Source organism: Perna viridis, chromosome 11, assembly GCF_037379345.1.
Source record: "Perna viridis isolate PV_CMFRI_1.1 ecotype Kerala chromosome 11, ASM3737934v1, whole genome shotgun sequence".
Taxonomy (NCBI): Eukaryota; Metazoa; Mollusca; class Bivalvia; order Mytilida; family Mytilidae; genus Perna; species Perna viridis.
The window spans coordinates 10,207,415-10,228,565 of NC_142455.1; the positions used below are offsets into that span (position 1 = coordinate 10,207,415).

At 33.7% G+C, this 21,151-nt stretch overlaps 1 protein-coding gene across 1 annotated transcript; it reads right to left on the reverse strand.

Annotated features, from left to right (window-relative positions):
- Positions 1-6,626: 6,626 nt before the first annotated feature.
- LOC148602933 (arylsulfatase B-like) lies at positions 6,627-20,813 on the reverse strand. The gene is made up of 14 exons (XM_088551744.1): positions 20,461-20,813; positions 19,642-19,753; positions 19,407-19,458; positions 18,771-18,874; positions 17,466-17,572; positions 17,019-17,077; positions 16,414-16,515; positions 15,615-15,678; positions 15,114-15,211; positions 14,016-14,152; positions 13,606-13,664; positions 8,734-8,860; positions 7,954-8,087; positions 6,627-6,930 (listed from the first exon to the last, which is right to left on the reverse strand). Exons 1-14 carry the CDS (start codon positions 20,630-20,632, stop codon positions 6,758-6,760), a joined length of 1,500 nt encoding a protein of 499 aa, XP_088407870.1. The 5' UTR covers positions 20,633-20,813; the 3' UTR covers positions 6,627-6,757.
- Positions 20,814-21,151: the final 338 nt, after the last annotated feature.

The window sequence follows — 21,151 nt, forward strand, 5'->3', positions numbered from 1 at the left end:
TGTTTATTCGCATTGTATGGCACAAACTGTTACATCGTCGTCAATTGTGACGTCGCGTTTTGCGTGAAATTTGCGATTTATATCCCTTTGACCGTAGAAGCAATATGACGTCGGGATTCAAGGGCTGCTTTGGGAAATCTTCTGTAAATGTCAGGCGTCAATCTGTGAGTCCGTCTGTCCTACACAAACTCACGACTACAATTTCACAACGGAACCCGAGGAAACACAATAATAATCAGCATTGTCCGATAGTTTTAGGGGGAGTTATGCCAATTTGATTATCAAACATTTTAGCGATGGTCGGGTTGGAGATATGAAACAATTTTCTTTTCTTGGAGAATTTGAGCTAGATTTTCTAATCACGACACTTTGTTGAACTGAGGAATATGAAAGATAGCCCCGTATTATTGCAAATAAAACATAATTTGCATATTAATTTACTGAGGTAAAAATGTAGAAAAAGTTTCAAACGGAGTATTTAATCCAGGCGTGGAGTCAAAGGGGCGTATCCGGCGAATGCTCCGCGCTTGAAATTTAATTTTTTTTGTTTTTGCATCAAATCAGGATTTTTTTTACAAATTCCATCCACAGAAATGTTCTTGCTTCGCATCTCTCGGTCTTCAAATTTTATTTATTAGTCAACTTGAATTATAGATCTCATGCATATATGATCGATTGCCGTCAATTTGCAAAAAAGTTTGCGCAGTATCAGAGTAGGAACACCGGAAAAATAATATAACCTTAGAACCAGGATTTATGTTTACCGACAAGGATGACCTGCCAATTTATTTTCTTGATCAAGCTTTTTTGGAAAATCAAAACGGATGTTTTTTTTTATTTTTATGGTGGGCTAGGATCAAATTGTCTGTCCTGCCCTATTTTTATTAGAAAATGTATACTTTTTTGTCAACATAGAACGCCGAAATATGAGGGTATCACTTCAAATTTCATGGACTTTGGACTTTACCAAAAAACAAATTGTACTTGGGACTTCACTCGAAACATGGAGTGTACTTGACTTGAATGGGGGTGGGGGTGATACCCCCAAATATTTTTCAATGAAAACTAAAAATATTATGACAATAAAAGTTCCTGCTTCTTTATTTCTTGAAAATTTCAATCCTGCATTTTATTTCAAATTTGATATAAAGTACGCCACAAGAAGACACAAACTTGTACAAGTACATTTTGGTGCACTCTCTTACATATACGAATACAAAGTTATATCGCTTCTCTGTTACAAACACATTGCCATTATTGATGTACACAATGTCGCGGATTAAAGTAAGATGATATATATATATATAATCAAGCCTAAGCTACATCCCAACTCTAGAATCGATGCAAGGTTGCAAATTTGCGATGCAAATTTGGTCGCTCTCTCTCTTCTCTGAGATCTATTACAACACCGCCTGCACTAAGTCCAACGCTCTAGACCACTGGGCCAACAAGGCTATACAAAGATATAGCTTTCGTTAACCGAGTTAGGAATTTTTCAGACCCTTCTAGAAGTTTACATTATCTTCTCTGAATCAATTTGATCCGATGGAGCAGTGTAGCGAATAGAGTCACATTCTGAGGACGTTTGTATAATATGGACTTGTTGTGACATGTATAGTTAATTTGATCCTCTATCCTACATACCAACACCTAGATGAGCTGTCCCGCACTACCATGCATCGTGTACATGGTTACAGTCCTAGATTAATCCAACGAGGAGGAACGACCCGGCCAGCGAAAGCTATATTTTATATAGCCTAATTGACCGAGTGGTCCAAAGAGTTGGACTTTGTGCAGGCGGTGTTGCCATAGATGCCAGAGAGGAGAATATGTTCGAATCCCGCTGAGTAAGCGAGCAAACTTGCATCGCTGAAACAATTTAGATACATTCAAAACAAGAAATAAACGATCTACATATTAACATATTATGAAATTTAATTACATGCAGGAATTGAAGATAAGACCAAAAAAAATCAGAAAGACAATATGAACTCAATCAAAAACCGAAAGTAGCATCAGGTGTCCTGGAAGGGTAAACATGTCATGAACCATTGAATTATTATCAAAAGTAAAAAAAGAAAAAAAACAGGAAAATTTCTTTAACAATTCATTCATGATTGATGTTACATTCCAATACAAAAAGGGATACGTATTATCATCACGAATTCTTTACGGAAAATGGTTACAAAGGAAAAGGATAGAGAGTTTTATTACAGCTTTCTTGTTTGTAAAAACAAAAAGGAAAAGAACTGAAGACTTTAAATTTCTTTGCGTATGGTCTTCCTGTTGATCTTCATCTTTGTCCAGAAATTGTCTCTTTGTAGTGTGGCAGTGATCTGTATATCTTTTTCTTTACATAAGACTAAGCAAAATATTACTATATTTAACAGAAAAATCTAATAGACACACTCAGATATTTGAGCGATGTTTTAGCTCTTAACAACGTTGACGATATATATCCGGCAAAACTTTCTTTGAATAAAGCCAAATAAATTGATACATGTGTAATAAAGATTATCTGGTTCTTCATTTTAGTATTCATATCAACAATGGAAATCTAAATACTGAAATTTACAATAAAAGGGATGATTTGTCATTCCCTTTTGTTAGTTTTCGGTTTTTAGATGGTGACTTCCGCTTGTCAAGACCACGTGATTCATTTTGCTCCTATTAGTAACAATATTTCGGATTTTAACGAAAGAAATCTAAATATAACAAACAAATTACTATATCAAGATATTCGATAACAGAAGCTCGTCATAAATACAGACACAGTTTTTGACCGAATATAAAACAAAAGCATAACATAAACCAAGGCAAGGGCACATACACACAAAGCAATACATATTATCAAGCACAGAATAAGCATAGCATGCACTAAATAAAACATATTAATATAGCAGAGAAATAAACATAAAAGTATATAGAAATGCAGGAACTAAATCTAAAGCAGAATTACTGTTATTCAAGAAGAAGCCAAACAAAACGTATAGCTGAAAATAAGCATGATGTCTAACAGAAATTTACCTGCATGCAGAGCAGCGACATTCCGAACCATTCCAGGACTGAATTAGGCTCTTGAAATGAGAAAAACTGTTTTCTGTCCTGAAATGGTTGGGAAGGCTGTTCCAGAGTGTTGCCGCAGCAAATTTAAAAGATTTTTTTACCATATCTGCTTGACTTTACCTGAAGCACATCCAATACATTTATATACCTAAAAGAATATTTAGATTTTTTTACATTTACCAGATTTTTTAGACATACATGTGCAATATTATTTTCACAGTTTTAAAAGTGAAGGCACCCTAGCTTTGATGAGGAGTACCTGGTAAGAGCTGTTATAGTCCTCATATACGGAACAAAGTGCTCTTTCTTGCACTTTTTCTAATTTAAAAAAAATCTTTTCTGTACAAAAGTGCCAAGCCATAGGGCAAAAATTGAAATTACTCAAAATAAAAGTATGAAATAGAGTTAGTTTACTTAAACGGTCCAAATAAGAGTCTAGGCTTTTTAAAACATTCAGTTGCTGAGATACTTTCCTGCAGATCACACTGATATGATCATCAAAGTTTAACTGATAATCAATCTCTATTCCTAGAAATTTCACCGTTTTTTCGCAAGTGAGGACTGAATTTTGTATTTTTAATGGAGGGATTTTTCTCAAATGCCTTTTCCCCACTGCAAGAACTTGAAATTATCAGGAGTTGCCTGCTTTTTATTAAACCGAAACCAATCAATCAAAATTTGAGACTCACATTGAAGAGTAGAGATTAACTTATAAAAATCAGGGTTACAAAAGACAAGGTATTATCGTCTGCATAATTATATAGGCTCCCTTTTTTACAAAGAGGAAAATGCCATTTATAAAAACGTTAAACAACAATGGCCCTCAGATGGGGCCCTGAGGTACACCTTTATGAATGTCATCCCACCCGCTCAGAACATTATTAACTTTAATTTGCTGGTTTTTGATAAATAAGATTTAAGGAGGAAGATTGAATTGATGGAAACACCGTATGCTGATAATTTATCGAGCAGAATTTCATGGGGGAAGTCAATCAATGGCCTTAGAAAGATTCATCAAAACTACTGCTACATATTGCTTTTTGTCAAGAGCAGCTGGCCAATCTTCTAAAACTCTGATTAGGGGTCTTGCATCCATTATCACGTCTGGAAGCACATAGAAAAGGATAAAATATTTTGTCAAAATAATCAGATAATTGTATTTCATATATCTTTTCAAAAACTTTAGAAAATATAGGAAGGATACTAACAGGTCTATAATTTGTTTTTGACAATGGATCATTTGTCTTGAATAAAGGTGTAACCTGTGCCTCTTTCAATTTATCAGGAAAACAGGTATTTTAAATTGACACATTAACAAGAGTGGTAAGTTGAGGCACTATACAGGATTTACAATTTTTAAAAGTTTTTGCTGGAATACCATCAGCACCTGTGGCCTTTTTCACATTTATGTTATTTAAAATTTTCTCTACATTTTCATTGAATACCTCTTTAAATATAATATTGTTTTTATCATTTCTAATGTTCAAAATTTCATTTATACTGGGATGGTTTGAGGAGTCATATTCAACATCTGCTATTATTTTGTCTGCTACTGTGGAAAAAAATTATTGAATACGTTTGACACGTCTTCTGAATTGTTTATAATTTTGTCATTTTCAAGTAGTACAATTTTGTTTGCTCTCTACAGTTCCCTGTTTTAGAGAAGAATGGCTTGACTGTTTTCCAGAAGTCACAATTTTTTTATCCTTCAGAGAAACGTTCTAAAACGTATACTTTCACAGATTTCGTTTTGAGTTGTGTTACCAAATTTCTTTATTGCCTAAATTTCTCCCAATTTTTGACATTCCGGTTTTTAATAAATTTTGTATATAGCGTTTCTTTTCTATATATGGCCTCTCTAAGTTCCTTATTCATATATTAAAGTGGTTTTCTACGTTGGCTTTAGTTTTTATTGGAGCATGTTTGTCTAAATGTTTACAAACTCATTTTCATAATCATTGTTGAAATCTGTATCATAACAATTTTCAGTAATTTTAATGGAATGCAAATCAGTTGTAAAATCATTTAAATCAAAATGTTTGTAACTTCTATATTAAGTGTTCAGTTCCTTTCCTTATTGTTGTTACAAGAAAGAAAGCTATAATAAAACTCTCTATCCTTTTCCGTTGTAACCATTTTCCATAAAGAATACGTGACGATAAAACGTATGCCTTTTTTTATTGGAATGTAACATTAATCATGAATGAAGTGTTAACGAAATATTCCTGTTTTTTTTTTGTTTTACTTTTGATAATAATTTAATGGTTCATGACATGTTTCCCCTTCCAGGAAACTGATGCTACTGCCTGTTTTTGTTTTAGTTCATATTGTCTTTCTCTGATGTTTTATTTGTCTTATCTTCAGCTCCTACATGAAAATTAATTTCATAATTTTGAATGTATCTGAATTGATGCACATTTGGTCGCTCCCGCAGCGGGATTCGAACCCCTTTTCTTCTCTGACATCTATGGCAACCGTGCCTGCACAAAGTCAAACGCTGTGGATCACCCAGCCTGCTGGGACTTATAAAAATATAGCTTTCGCTGGCCGGGAGAGCCCTCCTCGTAGGATTAATCTAGGGCTGTGACCTAGTACACGATGTAATGGTAGTACGAGACAGCTCATCTAGGTGTTGTTATGTAGGATAGAGGATCAAATTAACGACACATGTCACTACAAATCAATATTATACAAACCCCAGAATGTGACGAATCAATTCGCTACACTGCTCAATCGGATCAATTTGATACAGGGAAGATATCGTAAACATAGAAAGGTCTGAAAAATACCCATGGTGGTAGAGGTGCCACATCCCATTAAACTTCTTATATGTATTAAATACTTGGTGTAGTTGTATTTGTATAATGTTTCAGATCCTCTACTGTCTTACCCGATACTCTCAAAAGTTGTCCTATTCAGTTACATTATGTGCTAATGTTTTCGCTCAAAATTCACTTACTAGGAAGTATTACTCGGTTAACAAAAGCTATATGTATGTAGCCTAGTTGGCCAAGAGGTCTAGAGTGTTGGACTTAGTTCAGGCGTCGTTGCCATCGATGTCAGAGAAGAGAAGGGGTTCCAGTCCCGTTGAGTGAGCGACCAAATTTGCATCACAAATTTGCAACCTTGTATCGATTCTACAGTTGGGGTGTAGCTTAGCCTTGATTATATATATATATAATGTCACTTTAATCTGTGATGTTCTGATCAATAATTGCAATGTATTTGTTCCAGAGAAACGATATAACTTTGTTTTTGTGACTGACGACCTACATCTCTTATACATATTATTAAATATGTCACAAAATGACGGGTTTCTGAAAGACACTGCCTATCTATTCAAAGTACATTATTTAACCTTTACTTTTACTTGGTTTCCTGCTGCGTGAAAGTTTTGATCTTTATGTGTTGCATGGCTTCATTTGCTGGTGCTACTGTTTTTCATTTTAATCGATGGGCTTTCTTCTCTGAGACCAGATTTTTTTTCAAGTTTGTCTTTATTCGAATATGATATAAATACGTGATATGAATAACATTTGAGAATGCCGAGAACGTACAAATAAAATTAATACATTGTATTTTAAGTAAAACAACAACACAAAAAAACAAAACAAAAAACAAAAAACGGCGTCATTTTATGGTAGGCTCCAAGGGTATTACTGACATCACTTTCGTACCCATTCCCAAATCATTAGCACCACCCTGGCGTCCAAAAACCGCCATAATTAGTAGGGTTTGAATTTGGATCAATCTTTCGCGATACTGGTGGCACAATATATTTCTTATAACTGTTAAGTCTTTCCTTTAGTTGCCTTAAAATATTACTTTCCTTTAAATGTAGATTGTGCCGTTCATTTGGATCATCTAAAAATAAAAGCAGTAAACATTTGTAGATGTATATATGATAAGTTACTAACCAATCTTTTCATTCGTAGTGACTTTTTAAATGCTTGCAAAGTAAGCACAAAATAATGCTTGCGAAAAAAGAAAAGTAAACAATCATAACAATTGGAATTGATTTAAAATGAGTATGATATAACAAATATGTTTGCGTTTCTAATTCTGGCGAATGCTGGGGAAAAAACTTAGTCTTTTAACCGATATATTTTGGCATTTTGTAGTCAGACCGCTAAACTTTTGTCCAAAAGTGTGTTTTGTATTCAGTCCTTGTTATGCATCAATATATCATCGTGAACTGGATTTAACTTATTTTTTGCCTTTTGATTCAACAAAGGATTTATAAAACTTACTTAAAACGTCATATAGTTGATAATAAAAGAATGGTAAACAATCATAACAATTGCAGTTGATATTAAATGAGTATTAAGTAAATAATTTGAGTCTACATTTGAACAAATTCAATGTTAAGCTAATACAACTAGACCTGGACTGTCACTGTCGCCAAACTTAACTCGAATGATTCTTTGATCAATCTTCATAATCTTCACTACCAGTGCCGTCTTCTATATGTGACTATCCATGTTTTTTTTTAGTTTTTTCAAGAGGATACATGTAACATGTAGATTTATTTTTGCTGGAGTGCAATTTAACAATTTTGTACACAAAATGATATAAAAAATATGCTTGCGTTTCTAATTTTGGCGAATGCTGGGTAAAAAACTCAAGATATTTTGGCATTTTTAGTCAGACCGCTAAACATTCTGAAGTTAACACCCTGTATAATTACCTCCACAGGATTTACTAGAATTCAACTCCCTGAACTGCAGAAAAAAATTTACATTTCTTGTTTCAAAAGTGTGTGTTTTGTATTCATTCCTTGTTATTAAGCAATTTATCATCGTAAATTGGATTTAACTTTATTTTCATAAAGTTTTCATACTCTGATATTATATCATTTTGATTCAACAAAGGATTGATATAACTTACTTAAAACGTCATATAATTGATAGTATCCTAACTCGTTTGGTTCCTCGACTTCCCCATCTTCCTCCGAGGTCGGAACAGGGTACCAACCATTATAGGGACCAGCATTTCCCTCAATTAGTTTGTAATTACCGACTCTGTAAATAACAGATTTAAATCATATTGACTTGACAAATTTCGATATGCTTCATACGTCTTTCAAGGAGTAACCTCTACTCAGCAACATTAGAATCAAATATATAGGAAGATCTAAATCCTCCAAAAATATTGCTTACAAGAAGTACATATAATCAAAACTATTGAAATAGTAAGCCAATCTCTTTACCGAGAGATTCTGCCATGTACAATAACATTTGAATGTCGTATCAGAAACATTTTCAATCAAACTCGACCTGTGTTGAACTTCTATTCCTTCATCACTGATTCGAGTCTTGATTGTGCAGTAATACAATTGACTATCAGAAACCGAAGAGACTTACGGACTTAATTACCCTGATTTTTATTTTTGTGTTGCTTTATGTCATTTTAAAACTAAACAATACAAATCTTGTGTAAGACATTAGACTGAAGCCCAGAACCTATGCAATTAAATGGCATGAAACAGCGGCATTGTTGAAATGCTGGTTTTTACAGTTGGGCTAGGCATGGGAGACATCACCGATGTTTTGGTTTTTTTATTTCACTTAATAGTTGGTGTCATCATTTATTACCACTTGAACCATTTAATAATAAACACAATTGAATTCAACTATTTAATTTATTAACAGGTTAAAGAACACTCACCTAACAGCAGCATGACCATTAAGAGGTGGCATCGCAGTATCTAGGTTGTAAACGAATTCAGTCCTCCTTGTTGTTTTCATCCCGTTACGTAAACTATCCCAGTGGTTTATGCCATCAATTCCAGGTACTGTTTAAATGAAAATAATGTAATTGTTACATGTATAACACTAATGATTTAGAATTAGTTTGACGTAAGTTAAAAATTCGAACCAAGGCAGGAGATATTAAGTGACTTGAAAATTTGTAATGATCTAAAATAAAGTAGGAGTTCTGGAGAGATTCAGTTTTATTGTCATGTTCCTGTTTAGTCTAACCATGGAGTAATTTACACATGATTAAAAATGCTATGTATGACAGTAGGCAATGCTGAAAGAACAATCAAGAGAACCAAGGTTATAGCGGTAATGAAAAGAATGTAATCCAGTGACAAAGACCAGACATGGAAAACAGACATACACAACAAAGAACATAAAGTAACTAAAATCATACATACAAAGTAAAAAAAGCAAAAGGGTGCACCGGTAGAGTAAGCGTCCTCTCCTTTTCTATAAACAACCGCCGAGTTGCTCATAAAAAGTCAAGTCCGGGGTAGAAAAACGAGGAAAGGAAAACTATGACCCGTTGAATAAATCAGTTTTCATGGTGCAGATATATACAACAAGTAAAGGAGCAAAATTTGTTTCCATTGGAATGCCGACCGTTTGTTGAAAAGCACGTCCACCACACTGGACAAATATGCTGTCGATTAAAAATTCCAGCATTTTGTTAACATCTTCCTCTGCATATTTGGAAGATTATTTGGAATTGTTTCTTACAAAGTATGAGGAATCTCTACCAAGAACTATATATTTGTATCTAGGTGTACCATCTTTTTTGGAAAAAAAAAACAACGATGTATAATGTTATTAAGTCGGGATTTTAACTGAGTATGGGGAATAGAAGTATACAGTGTTGAAAAATCATAGGTTTTAATGTTATTATATTCAGATAATAGTCTTGAACTGATTGTATCCAAAAGATCTTTCGAATTTTTCAGGATCCACATTGAATTAATACCACTACGGGAGTAACAAGTATTGTGGTAGGACTGTAGACCCTCTTTGACAGTTGTGAGTATAGAAGTTAAAAGTTTTGAAAGAGGTTTGGTGGTACATTTTGCAGATCCAGCTATGAAATGTTATTTGTATGGATTCTTGTGGAGTTTAGAAACCCAGTACATAGACGGTAAATCACAATCATCGTCCTTTGGTAGAGAGACCAAGAGAGGATGGCACAGATTGATGGTTTTCCACAATCTCTTCTTTGGAGAGTGTGGTAGCAGTATAGATTTTATCACTGCCATTATTTTCTACGTCTACCTCTGATAATAAACATTGGACGTAAAACGTTTTGCAGACAAAAACAATGTTGTTTTGGACTTTGTCTGCAGGTACAACATAGTTGTCATGTATAGAAGATAATGTTTTTGCTACATCGGGGTCTTTGAAAACCGATGTAGTCCTGTCACTCATTGACCTACTATTTTTTCATTCGTTTCAAAATTAAAGACCTCACGGCATTTAACCACTCTGACAGAAAATCGATGTCTTCTTGTTCTCGTTTTATCCATATTCTTGCATAGTCCTCAACGGCATCCATAAGAACCTTAAAGTTATAATTCCAATTTATGGAGCGTGGTTTGCTGTACTTGGGACCTTTAAAAAGGATATTACGCAGAGATTAGTTTTCGATGATGGTTAAATCTCCTGTGACGACGTGACCAGAAGGACCATATTTAAATGGACAGTTTTTGCAAGAACAGTCAGATGGTTTAGCTTTGAAGTCCTCAATCTCGAGGTTCTGTAATAGCCTTTTATAATTGAAAATTTTGGATGCAATGGATGAAGTATAGGAATATGAAATAATCAGTATGGATTTGTCTTTGAAATATAGGGGAATTTTGTTGGTAACGTTTTTGTGATGAAGGATGTTAGCCAAATTAATTGTATCTATACATTTGGTGACAAATGGTAGTGGAAGAAATGATCGTTTTTTCTTAATCTTGAATTTTCACACAAACTGGTTTAAAGAGTCTGTGGAAACCAATATCCAAAATGATGGCAACAAGTCTGTTTAATGATGAGGTGGGATCAGAAATAGGAGTGTCAAGACTTATTTTGTAAATGGAGTGTAGTAAAAGTGAGAGGTATAGAATAAAGTTTGGTTCTAATGTGATGAAGTCCAAGAAGTTTTTGTATGAAAGGAAGGAGACCATCTATGGAAACATCATGTAAATTAGGTGACGTATAGTGGCGATGGCCATGACTCCTTTCCCGTCTTGGATTTTTGTCAAATAAATTCATCACATTTACGCTGTTGTTACGTTGGACTGAAATGTTTCCTATACTTTTGATGATGTCATTGCAACCGTAAGGTATTGCAGGACCTAGTCTGCGTATTCAGTACTCCTCTCTTTCCCTACGATAGATTTTACTTAGAACGGGACTGTTCGTAGGATGGTAATTTTTTTTTCTAAAATACCAACTTTCATGGAGAGGATTGAATGATCTTGTTGATTAGAGTGTTGATAAACTGTAGGGAATTTGGTGGTGTCAATTCCCGAACGATGACCGCACATTTTTTTGTTTAATCGTTCTTGCGTTTCTCCGACATATACTTAACCACATAAGTTGCATTCTAATCTATATATTAAGTTTGTTGATTTGCAACTCAAGTCATTGTGACTTCTTGTATGGAAGGCTTTGTTTTCTAAGGGAACTGGAGAAGTAAGAGTCGGTTATAAGAATATGTTTTGCAATTTTTAATACTATATTTTGATATGGTACAATGTGGTTCGTCATCGTTGTAGTCAAATATATCATTTAAAGTGATGGAACAAGGTTTGATAATTTTGAAATAGTCAGAAGTTTTGTACTAGAATAGATGGTCTGATTGGGTACTTTTAGTTGAATTGGTCGGGGCACTTTCCATACCAGATATGAGTGTGCTAAGATTCCCATTTGGGGACACCACATACTTACAAGACAGCAGAGTGTATCAGACCTGCTGTCAGGTTCGGAACTTTGTATACTGAGCGACGTCCGAGCCAGTTATCTTCCATTTCTCTTGTTAAAAATATTAATTTAACAAAAAAATGTATTACTGCTGGGTTGATGATACCCTCAGGGACAAAATCCACCCGCAGATGTATCGACCCAGTGGTGTGAAAGAATAATCAATGGAACCAAGGTTATAGCGGCAATCAAAAGAATGTAATCGAGGGACAGAGACCAGACAGAGAAAACAGACATACACAACAAAAACATAAAGTAACTAAAATCATAAATACAAAGTAATAAAAGCAAATAAGCAACTCGGACTCCATAAAACTGGGAGCATGGACCAGGTGTATCGGTTGGGTAAGCGTCCTCTGCTTTTCTAGAAACAACCGCCGAGTTGCTCATAAAAGTCAAGTCCGGGGTAGAAAAACGGGGAAAGGAAAACTATGACCCGTTGAATAAATCAGTTTTCATGGTGCAGATGGATACACCATAACGATCCACGAGTTCATGATGACGACCATACAACTTCTGTAGTGATGACTGCAATCTTGTAGCAACATAACCCTGTTCCAGAAGTCTATTTGTTAGAGTTCTAGCGCGATACAAAAAAAGTCTTCGTAGTTTCGGCAAGCTCTGGCATCACGTATCAGTTGTGATATGAACACTCAATACGCAGGTGCTGAAGGGATGTTGCCACAGATGAAAGGAAAGTTGACAATTTTAAATGAAAAGTCGTCACGTTTGTCGTAAATTTTGGTCAATAATTTTCCTTTACCATCGATTTCTAAGTGTAGGTCAAGATATGATAAAGTTTTCCATGACATTTAGTATTACACAGATAGCGGGTCTAGACACGTTGAAAGGGGTGCCAGCAGTGGTTTATCAGAAGAAAGAGGATGCTAGGACATCATTTACCATTTTTTGTCAATTTTACATCTGAAAATGCAAATTTTCCAAATGAAGGAAGGAGCTAACCCCTGCAACCCATGGAGCCGCCACTGATTATGAATGCATTTCGTAATTAATTTTAATCTTTTCCCTGTATTTTGTTAATTGGTTGTTGCAATTTCTTGGAATTTAGTACATCTTTACGTTGTAAATTGAAATTTAAATTATGTTTGGAATTTTAGTTCGGGTTCGAAGAACCACAAAAACACCAAAAATGATGTCATTAATAGTTTCCCTCTTTAAAGAGTAATAGTATAACTATTTAGAAAGAGTGGATAGCCAACATATTAAGACAGGTGCCGAAGAACGTTTAGATTTAACGAGTGTGCGGAACTTGTTCAGCGTATGAGTTAAATGATCAAGCGTAGTTATCATATTTTGATTATCGACGGTAACCAACTGATTATTCTATTTATTATATAGATTTTCTTCATAATTTATCTATATTTGCAACATGAATTTTAAATTCTGTGATCACGATTGATATCAAAGTTTTGACGTTTTTTGCGAGAGAAAGTCCGAGAGTGAAAATACCAAATTTATTTCACAGTGTGAATTACCGAAATTTTTTTACACTGGGAAATTCGATAACACACTGCTATCTATATAATAAATAAGAGTTATATAATCACTGAAACAAATAAAAGTACTGTAAACGTATTATTTTTCGCGGATTCTATTAACCAACCATATTCGTAGACATCAAATTTTCGCAGTTTCAAATGATCGTCAGCGTTATATAGTGTTAAAGAGTAATCAAGGGAACCGATGTTATAGCGGTAACCAAAAGAATGTAATTAAAAAATCAATTTCGCGGGCACTACTTCTCGCGCCATTCTATCCAAAAGGATAATATTGAAAATCAGTACACCGCGAAAATTACCTTCTTCACCGCCAGCTGCAGCCAAAATAGTCGGCATCCAATCAACTGCATGCATCATTCTGTACAAGCAAATCTTATCTTAAACATCGTATGACTACTTATAATATCTTATATCTGTAATACTCACGTAATATGAATATTAAGGCAAATAATGTATTCAATTATCTTAACTAACTCTACTTGTCATGTCATTATAAATATCGTCCGTAATTAAGCAATTGTTTTTTTAAGGTTGCATAAAGCAAAATAGCAAATACAAAACTTGCCAATCAAATATATATCGCAAATTCGATATGCTGTACACGAATTCCATGAAGTCACCTTTCATCAGCAGCATGCTTATTTATTACCATAAATAATAAAGGAGAACAAGTATTTTTATTTAAAGTTATGTTACAGATAAGTCTTACCCTTCAAACACAGTTTTCTGTTTCTTTAATCCAGCTCCGTAAACAAAGGCTGCTGCTCGAGTTCCCCCTTCATAAACTGTTATCTTAGATCCTCGTAATGGATAGTTGTTGCCGTAATACTGTGGCCAACCACCATTCTAAAATTGGGAATATGAAATAAAAAAGTCTTAACTCAACGGAATACTTTAAAGGTAAATGTTTTAAGAATGAGGCAAAATGGGAAAAATCAGAAATATGCATATCAAAACTCCACTGATCTGACAATAAAATTTCACTCAGGGATACTTTCTCTATTAGAAAAGGCCATTATTTGATCTCTGCATCACTGAATTTGCTCAGAAAGTTTTCAATAGAATCTAAGAAAATGGGTTTTTTGACAGAGTTAGCTGCCTTTTAAATGCACATTTTCAGGGTATTTCAAATGAAAATGTAACTCAATGGTTCAACGTGATATCGCAGATATAGTAACAGACCACACCAACAGTCATACTATTTATTTCGTTGTTGCACTTCATAGATAAAACTAATGAGATTGTGTGTGAAATTGGCACTTTGGAAGAGTTATTGTTCTTGATTAGGTTTGATTTTGTTAATTGTAGAGGGATATGGATGTAATGTTTTCTTAAATATGCAAACCTGAAGAAAGGAAGGACTATCATTCAATAAAATATAGCATTCATATATTAGGACAGAGAGAGCATTATTTGTTTGATGGGGTTATCCACAGTATGAATACCCCCTTTTCATAGGCAGTGTCTAAATTTTATATGGAATGATACCTAGGACATTTCAAACGTACAATTTTATTGGTGAGTGTTTACCTCTTACAATAATATCTGATCAGGTTGAATGACCTAAAACAATATTTGAACTAAAGGACAAATATTAAGACATAATCAAAATATCATGTTTCAAGGATAAAAACATACACACACAACACATAATATGAAATTACCAAAATAACACTTTCAAAATAACAGAAGAAAAGTTTCGATGTGGGATAAAATATTGACATGAAAATATAAGTAATAAAAATCCACAATGATGTAAATCAGTAATCATAGTTAATTCTAGCAGTAATAGAAATAAAGTTCTTACATCAGCAGTAAATATAATCAGTGTATTTTCAAACATTCCATTTCTCTTCAATGATTCCGTGACGTTACCAATTGCATCATCCATAGCAGTGACCATACCTGTAAAAGACATCGTGTAAGCAATGGAGAAAACTCAAGACGCGAGGCCCCTATTTGGTATGTGTTAACGACTCGTTTGCCAATACACAGATAAGATAAATTTGAATATAAAGACCTATTCAACCAACATGTCTGAACCGGATCCGTTTTGGATTTGAAAATTGGTTCGCTTTAGTCAGGTTTTGGGTTACCAAGATTCAAAATTGATTATAATTGATTTCAGGATAAATCAGAGATGTCTGGTTTGACAAGCTTTCGGATTTCAGGATTCAGTTTAAACCGGATTTAATGTAGTAGAAAATGGTTTTGATTTAACAAAGTGTTCGGCAATGAAGACCAAGTATTCTGAAGCTTCATTAAAAAGTAAAACATTGACCCAGTAATATAATTATCAAACCCCAACCTGAAAACTGTCTTCTTCCTTTGTTCTTTATATTATTGTACATATCTTCGTAATATTTTGGAACCTTTGAGTAAATAATAGAAAAAAAAACGTTTAAAAATATGAAATAGTGGACTCTTCAAGACTACAAATGATCAAATGTTATTTATAGAAATATAATTTAGGACAACCAAAAGATTGTGGCATGCCTCCGACTTGACTGACCTTCGATAAACGTTAGTGAGTATATCCAGAAGTCTTTGAATTTAGCATATAATAAATAAAATGTGATATTTGCGATCCATGTATGGTAAAAAAACAGCCACACTCTTAACATAAGACTTGGCCAGTTTTATTGTCATACATATAATAGGACCTTCATTTTCAAAATTCGGAATAAATCCACGTATGGTAAAAAAACAGCTACACTCTTAACATAAGATTTGGCAGGTTTTATTGTGCATACATATAATACGACCTTCATTTTCAAAATTCTGAATAAGTCCACAATTACGCGGCATGCCGTGGATGTCCAGTAATTCTGTTATTAAAGTCTTTAGAACTGGTGTTTTTCGTTGAAATCACTGACACTTACTTACAATCGTGTATATTTTATAATTGTAAAAAGCTTAAAAGATCTTGAATTATTTTGAATCAAGAACACCTTTGATACTTCTTAGTAACACAAACAAGCTTGAACCCTTAAGTGTTTGCGTTCTGACCGATTTTTTTATACAATTATCAACGCAGTTAGTTAGAATGTTAAAGAAATGTTTACAAAAGTGCACATTGAAAGTAAATATGTAAATATATACTCTACCTGTATAGGCTCATGAACAGATTGGAATGGCAAATACAGAAACATAGGTTTCTTTTTATCATGGCCGGATATAATTTGATTAGCACGATGAGCGTATGCAAACTGAAAGGAATATTAAGAATTATGTATCATTTTTATTTTTTTTAATCATTTAAGATATGACTGTTATATTATTTTCGGTCTACGAAGAAACCTTAATCACGTGTAGCACATTATTTTCAAATGTGGACAACGAGCATTGAGGTTATTTACAAATAGACCAACAAATATATAACAGTAATTCCTTATAATTTAATTTTAGTAGCAAAATTCAACGCGTATACCATTGAAAAAGGTTGATGTCGTCTGTCATATACAAAGGTTGGTCTATGAAAAAATGGACCAATTTTTTGTTATCCAATCAGAAAGCGTGTTACTTCTGAAATTAGTTTGTTTTCAGTAGTTGATTTGCAAGCCATGTTAACATTCCATGGTTGTAACCATGATAATCTACTGTTGATAAACTCCAGATAGTTATAACGGCAACTATTCCGTTTATAAATCCAAAGTGGTTACTACGGCAACTTACGGTTGATAAAGCACGAATAGTTACTACGGAAACCTACCGTTGAATATGTGTCTGGTTTTACTGGTTCCTTGTTATCTCGAAAGTCTGATCCGCCTACTGTAAAACATAAAAAAGTCAGATTTCTTAATATAACTCATTTTTGTAATATGTATAAGCAGTAATTAATAAGTATGGCTGTTTTTGTTTTGATAGATCAGGTAAAACAGGAACAGGATTCAAGGTGGAGTAAAACAAGAATGACGAAATTGCCAAAAAATAGCGAGTAGAATCAAATGTAAGGAGCCAAATTAAAAAAACTGCCGAAACAAAAGAAAGACAAATATAGATATCAAGACGATACAAAATTTCCAACCCGGTGTAATACTTTAACGGTTACTCTCTTATTTTTTCTTCTGCGCATCAAATTATCATAAGGTGTGAAAAAAGATCGTACCATGGTATAATTCGATTTCATTTCGTCATGAATGCATGTCGACATACTTACAAATAGTGTAGTTATAGTAGTCTTCTTGACCATTGTAATATCCATAAAATGTATCAAACCCTCTGTATGTTGGAGTACATTCCCATTTACACATACCAAGATGCCACCTAGGTATGAAACATTTCTCAAAAATGATCCAATTTCATAAGTCAGTGGAAATTGTACAGTGAGATAAACGCAACTGTGTCCTACTAAAACTTGTTCATAACACGTGTAAAAAGTGTTGGTTGTCAGGATGGCCAGTTAAAGTATAGATTACATATCTATTCGGTTCAAAATTTGAGAAAACAATGGCTCGTATGGAAATCCAAACTAAAAGCATCCAAGAGTAATGGTACGTTTTTTTATATTCAGAAAAAGGAAGAGTTGGCCCAATTATTTCGTCAATCTCTTTTCAGAAAAAGACAACTCTAAAAGGTAAATAAATATATAAAATATATCATTCATAGTATAAATGCAAATTTATAATTCTTGGTATGTATTTAATAATATTAATGTCAATTCTGCCATTTTTGCCTCCATACATCATTTGAAATTTGTGAAAGTTTCTGCTTCATTTTTCAAATAACTCAAAACGTGATATTTCATTTTTCAGTTTACACCACAGACGCAATAATAACAATAAGATCACAAAAGAGTAGACATATATCTATGCATTACTATCCAATAATATGTGTATTTTTATTCAGGCTCTTTCGTTTTCCGTGGAAGAAATATTCTGTTCAGTTGCTCACATGATGGCGCTTGTGGTATCAATGATCCACGCTTAAACGTCAAGAAGTGAGAACAAAAAAATCATAAACATACTCCTACAGTGCTCAATTTCTTATAAGTCCTTGAACCGATCCATGCAACGATTAGACGGATCGATGACCGTCGATTGCATGATTGCTGACAGATCGATGACCGATGACTAGTGGCCGATCTGATCGCAGTTTTGTTATGTAAAATGACGTGAGATCTGTTTTAAATAAAAGAAATGTAAAATAAGTGTACATTGATGTTTAAACCTATTACATTATATAAATAAGTGTAAATTTGACAAATAAAACAACAAAAACCGGAAAATACATTGACCGCTCTGTGGTTACGTGATGCGATAACCAGTTAAATAGATCGGTTTGACGAATCAACGACTGACCAGAAAATGATCGTTGATCGATGACCGATCGCAATTTTTATTGCACGAATCGATTCAGGTACTGTAGGTAGCCATCAGCCAGTCATGTGAAAACTGACAGAAACAAAACATATTTCTTTAAATTAAAAGAAAACATGCACCAACACCGTACTATTTTCCCTTACTTTCCTATTGCATGGGTTGTATAACCAAGTTCCTTTAGTTTCTGCGGTAGTAAAGTCCGATTCAATGGGGCACACGACGGAGCATAAGGCGAAATCACCCCATTCTGTAATAGGAAAAGCAGAATAATATTTTTTTTTATTTTGGTGTGTTGAAGTTCAAATATTTTAATGAGGTTTTCCTGGTATTAAAAAAAACAAACAAACAAACAAAAAAACAAAAACAAAAAAACAAAAAAAAAAACACACACACATCTAACACCACCAGCGACTTCCTCTTAAATCATTCCAGTACGTAACATATTATACATGTAAATAATTATAAGCTACACACAATGACAAATCCTTAGGTTATATTAATTGAAATTGCAAGTAGTCGGATTCGTGCGTAAACTGTAAGATAATCGCATTTACACATGATAGTGCACGAATAATGATTACATGGAAACACGTGATAAGCATATAAAGTATTATTCACACGAAAATGATCATGAAGCATTAGTACGCATGATCTTCATGCGTGGCACGTCTGCGCATGTATTTAAAAAAAAGTTCCTTATTCGGATATATTTAAACATATTAGTTCCGTATTGATTGATTGCATGCTTTCCTGCAAACCATTAATTAATAAAAACATACCTGCAAACCAGACTTGAATGGATAAAAACCAGACAAAAACGCATTTCTCGATCTGCAAGAAAAACCTAAAATTTATTCTTGTATTTAGGCAAATTCCAAACTGAATATTAAAGGTACAAATGAAGATATCAAAATGAACAAAAAAGTTTTATGCAAGTGGTTCCTTGGAAATTATAAAATTAACTAATTTTCATTGTGAAAGCATTTCCAAGATATTGTAATCATAACAACTTATGGTGTGCATACTGGTTGTACATACGACTGGTTTAATATCATTCCATTCTTTGCTAGATAGTCGATGTTAGGGGATTTTATATCTGGATTGTGAAATCCAACATCATTCCAACCTGTGGATGGAAAGTGAACAATCGGAAAATTAATGTCACAAGAGATATTGATATTGTCATGCATCGGTACAATCTGTAAGAACGTGTTATCAACTGCATCATTTGGTTTAATCGTCACAATTTATTTAAAGCAATAAAGTCTGCCACTAGAAAAGTCCAAGACACTGAGACCTCGTATTTTAATTTACAAGTTTAGTAAAGTAACTCAAAGTTAAGCACAAACATTGAAATCACATTCGTTCAAAAGTGCTTATGAAGACATTGATTCTGAACATAATTATTCCATTGGCTCTGTTGAAGCAGAATATAGCCCGCGTATCCAGCACTGAAATGTACGACATCTTTGATAAAGCACAGATGTGAAAAATCAGTCTGACATGAAAGATTTAAAACAATTCAAGATATTTTGATACAAAACAATTATTATCTTTAAAAAAAGATAGCCGACGCAGTAAAATTTGTATTATCTACTTATAATGTTCATCAGGAATTAACGCATGGCACGCAATTTCAAATTCCTTTTTCGAACCCCACTAGGTTATCAGTATTTGGCCAATCTGGAAACAGAATTTTGATCAGGTGACTTGCGTTTCCATGGTAGAGCGTCTTTAAGGTCAAAAGTTAAAAAGCGAAACTATACGGGCTGCGTCGGAAAAAAAGAGTGACGAGAAAAATGGATTTGTAATTATGGTCTATGAATTACTTACCTAAATCATCAGCAACTATAAATAAAATGTTTGGCTTTTGGTCCGCCGAGACAACCAATAAAAATACCACCGTCAAAATTCCATAAGGAAGTGTCATAACCCTGGTGTGTTTAATCATGAAATGTAAGCAACATATTATATGCGCGCTGATACAGATCCCGGATTGATACATACATTGCAAAAAACACACATAATTTTTATTTATAAATATAATTTCTTATTCGCCACAATATTCGTACCTGATGTACCTTCGACCACATACACACCTGTGGTCAGGTTTAATGGACTTTTGAGACCCAAGTAACGGGCGATAGCAAATAACCGACCACTAACAAACCCCAAACAAACAAATAAACAAAAAGCAATAAAAAAAAAATAACCGTACACAAAAAGAAACTCTGGTTATCTGTAAAGTAGAGATAATTTTGAAAATGACAATAAAACACAATAAAAACTGTTAGATTTTCAATATGGATTATCTTCTAAGAGCAGACAGATTGAAATGAATAATTATACATTTCACCATAGAGACCTAAAAAGCAACATAAATAAAAATATGTGAAGCCTATTTTTGGTTTATCACATTTCACAGAATTTGCATGATTCTTACAAATACTGATACCTAAGAACGGGTTTTCCTAGGAAAACATGTCAAAAATAACAGAAATAAAGATGTGAAGCTTTTATTTTG

Coding starts and splice junctions, on each gene's coding strand:
- LOC148602933 (XM_088551744.1), bottom strand. CDS start 20,632: ATGTATCAATCCGGGATCTGTATCAGCGCGCATATAATATGTTGCTTA. Junction 15,679..16,413: donor CTGTTCATGAGCCTATACAG/GTAGAGTATATA, acceptor ATTTACTCAAAG/GTTCCAAAATATTACGAAGA. Junction 15,212..15,614: donor AGGAAGAAGACAGTTTTCAG/GTTGGGGTTTGA, acceptor TGTCTTTTACAG/GTATGGTCACTGCTATGGAT.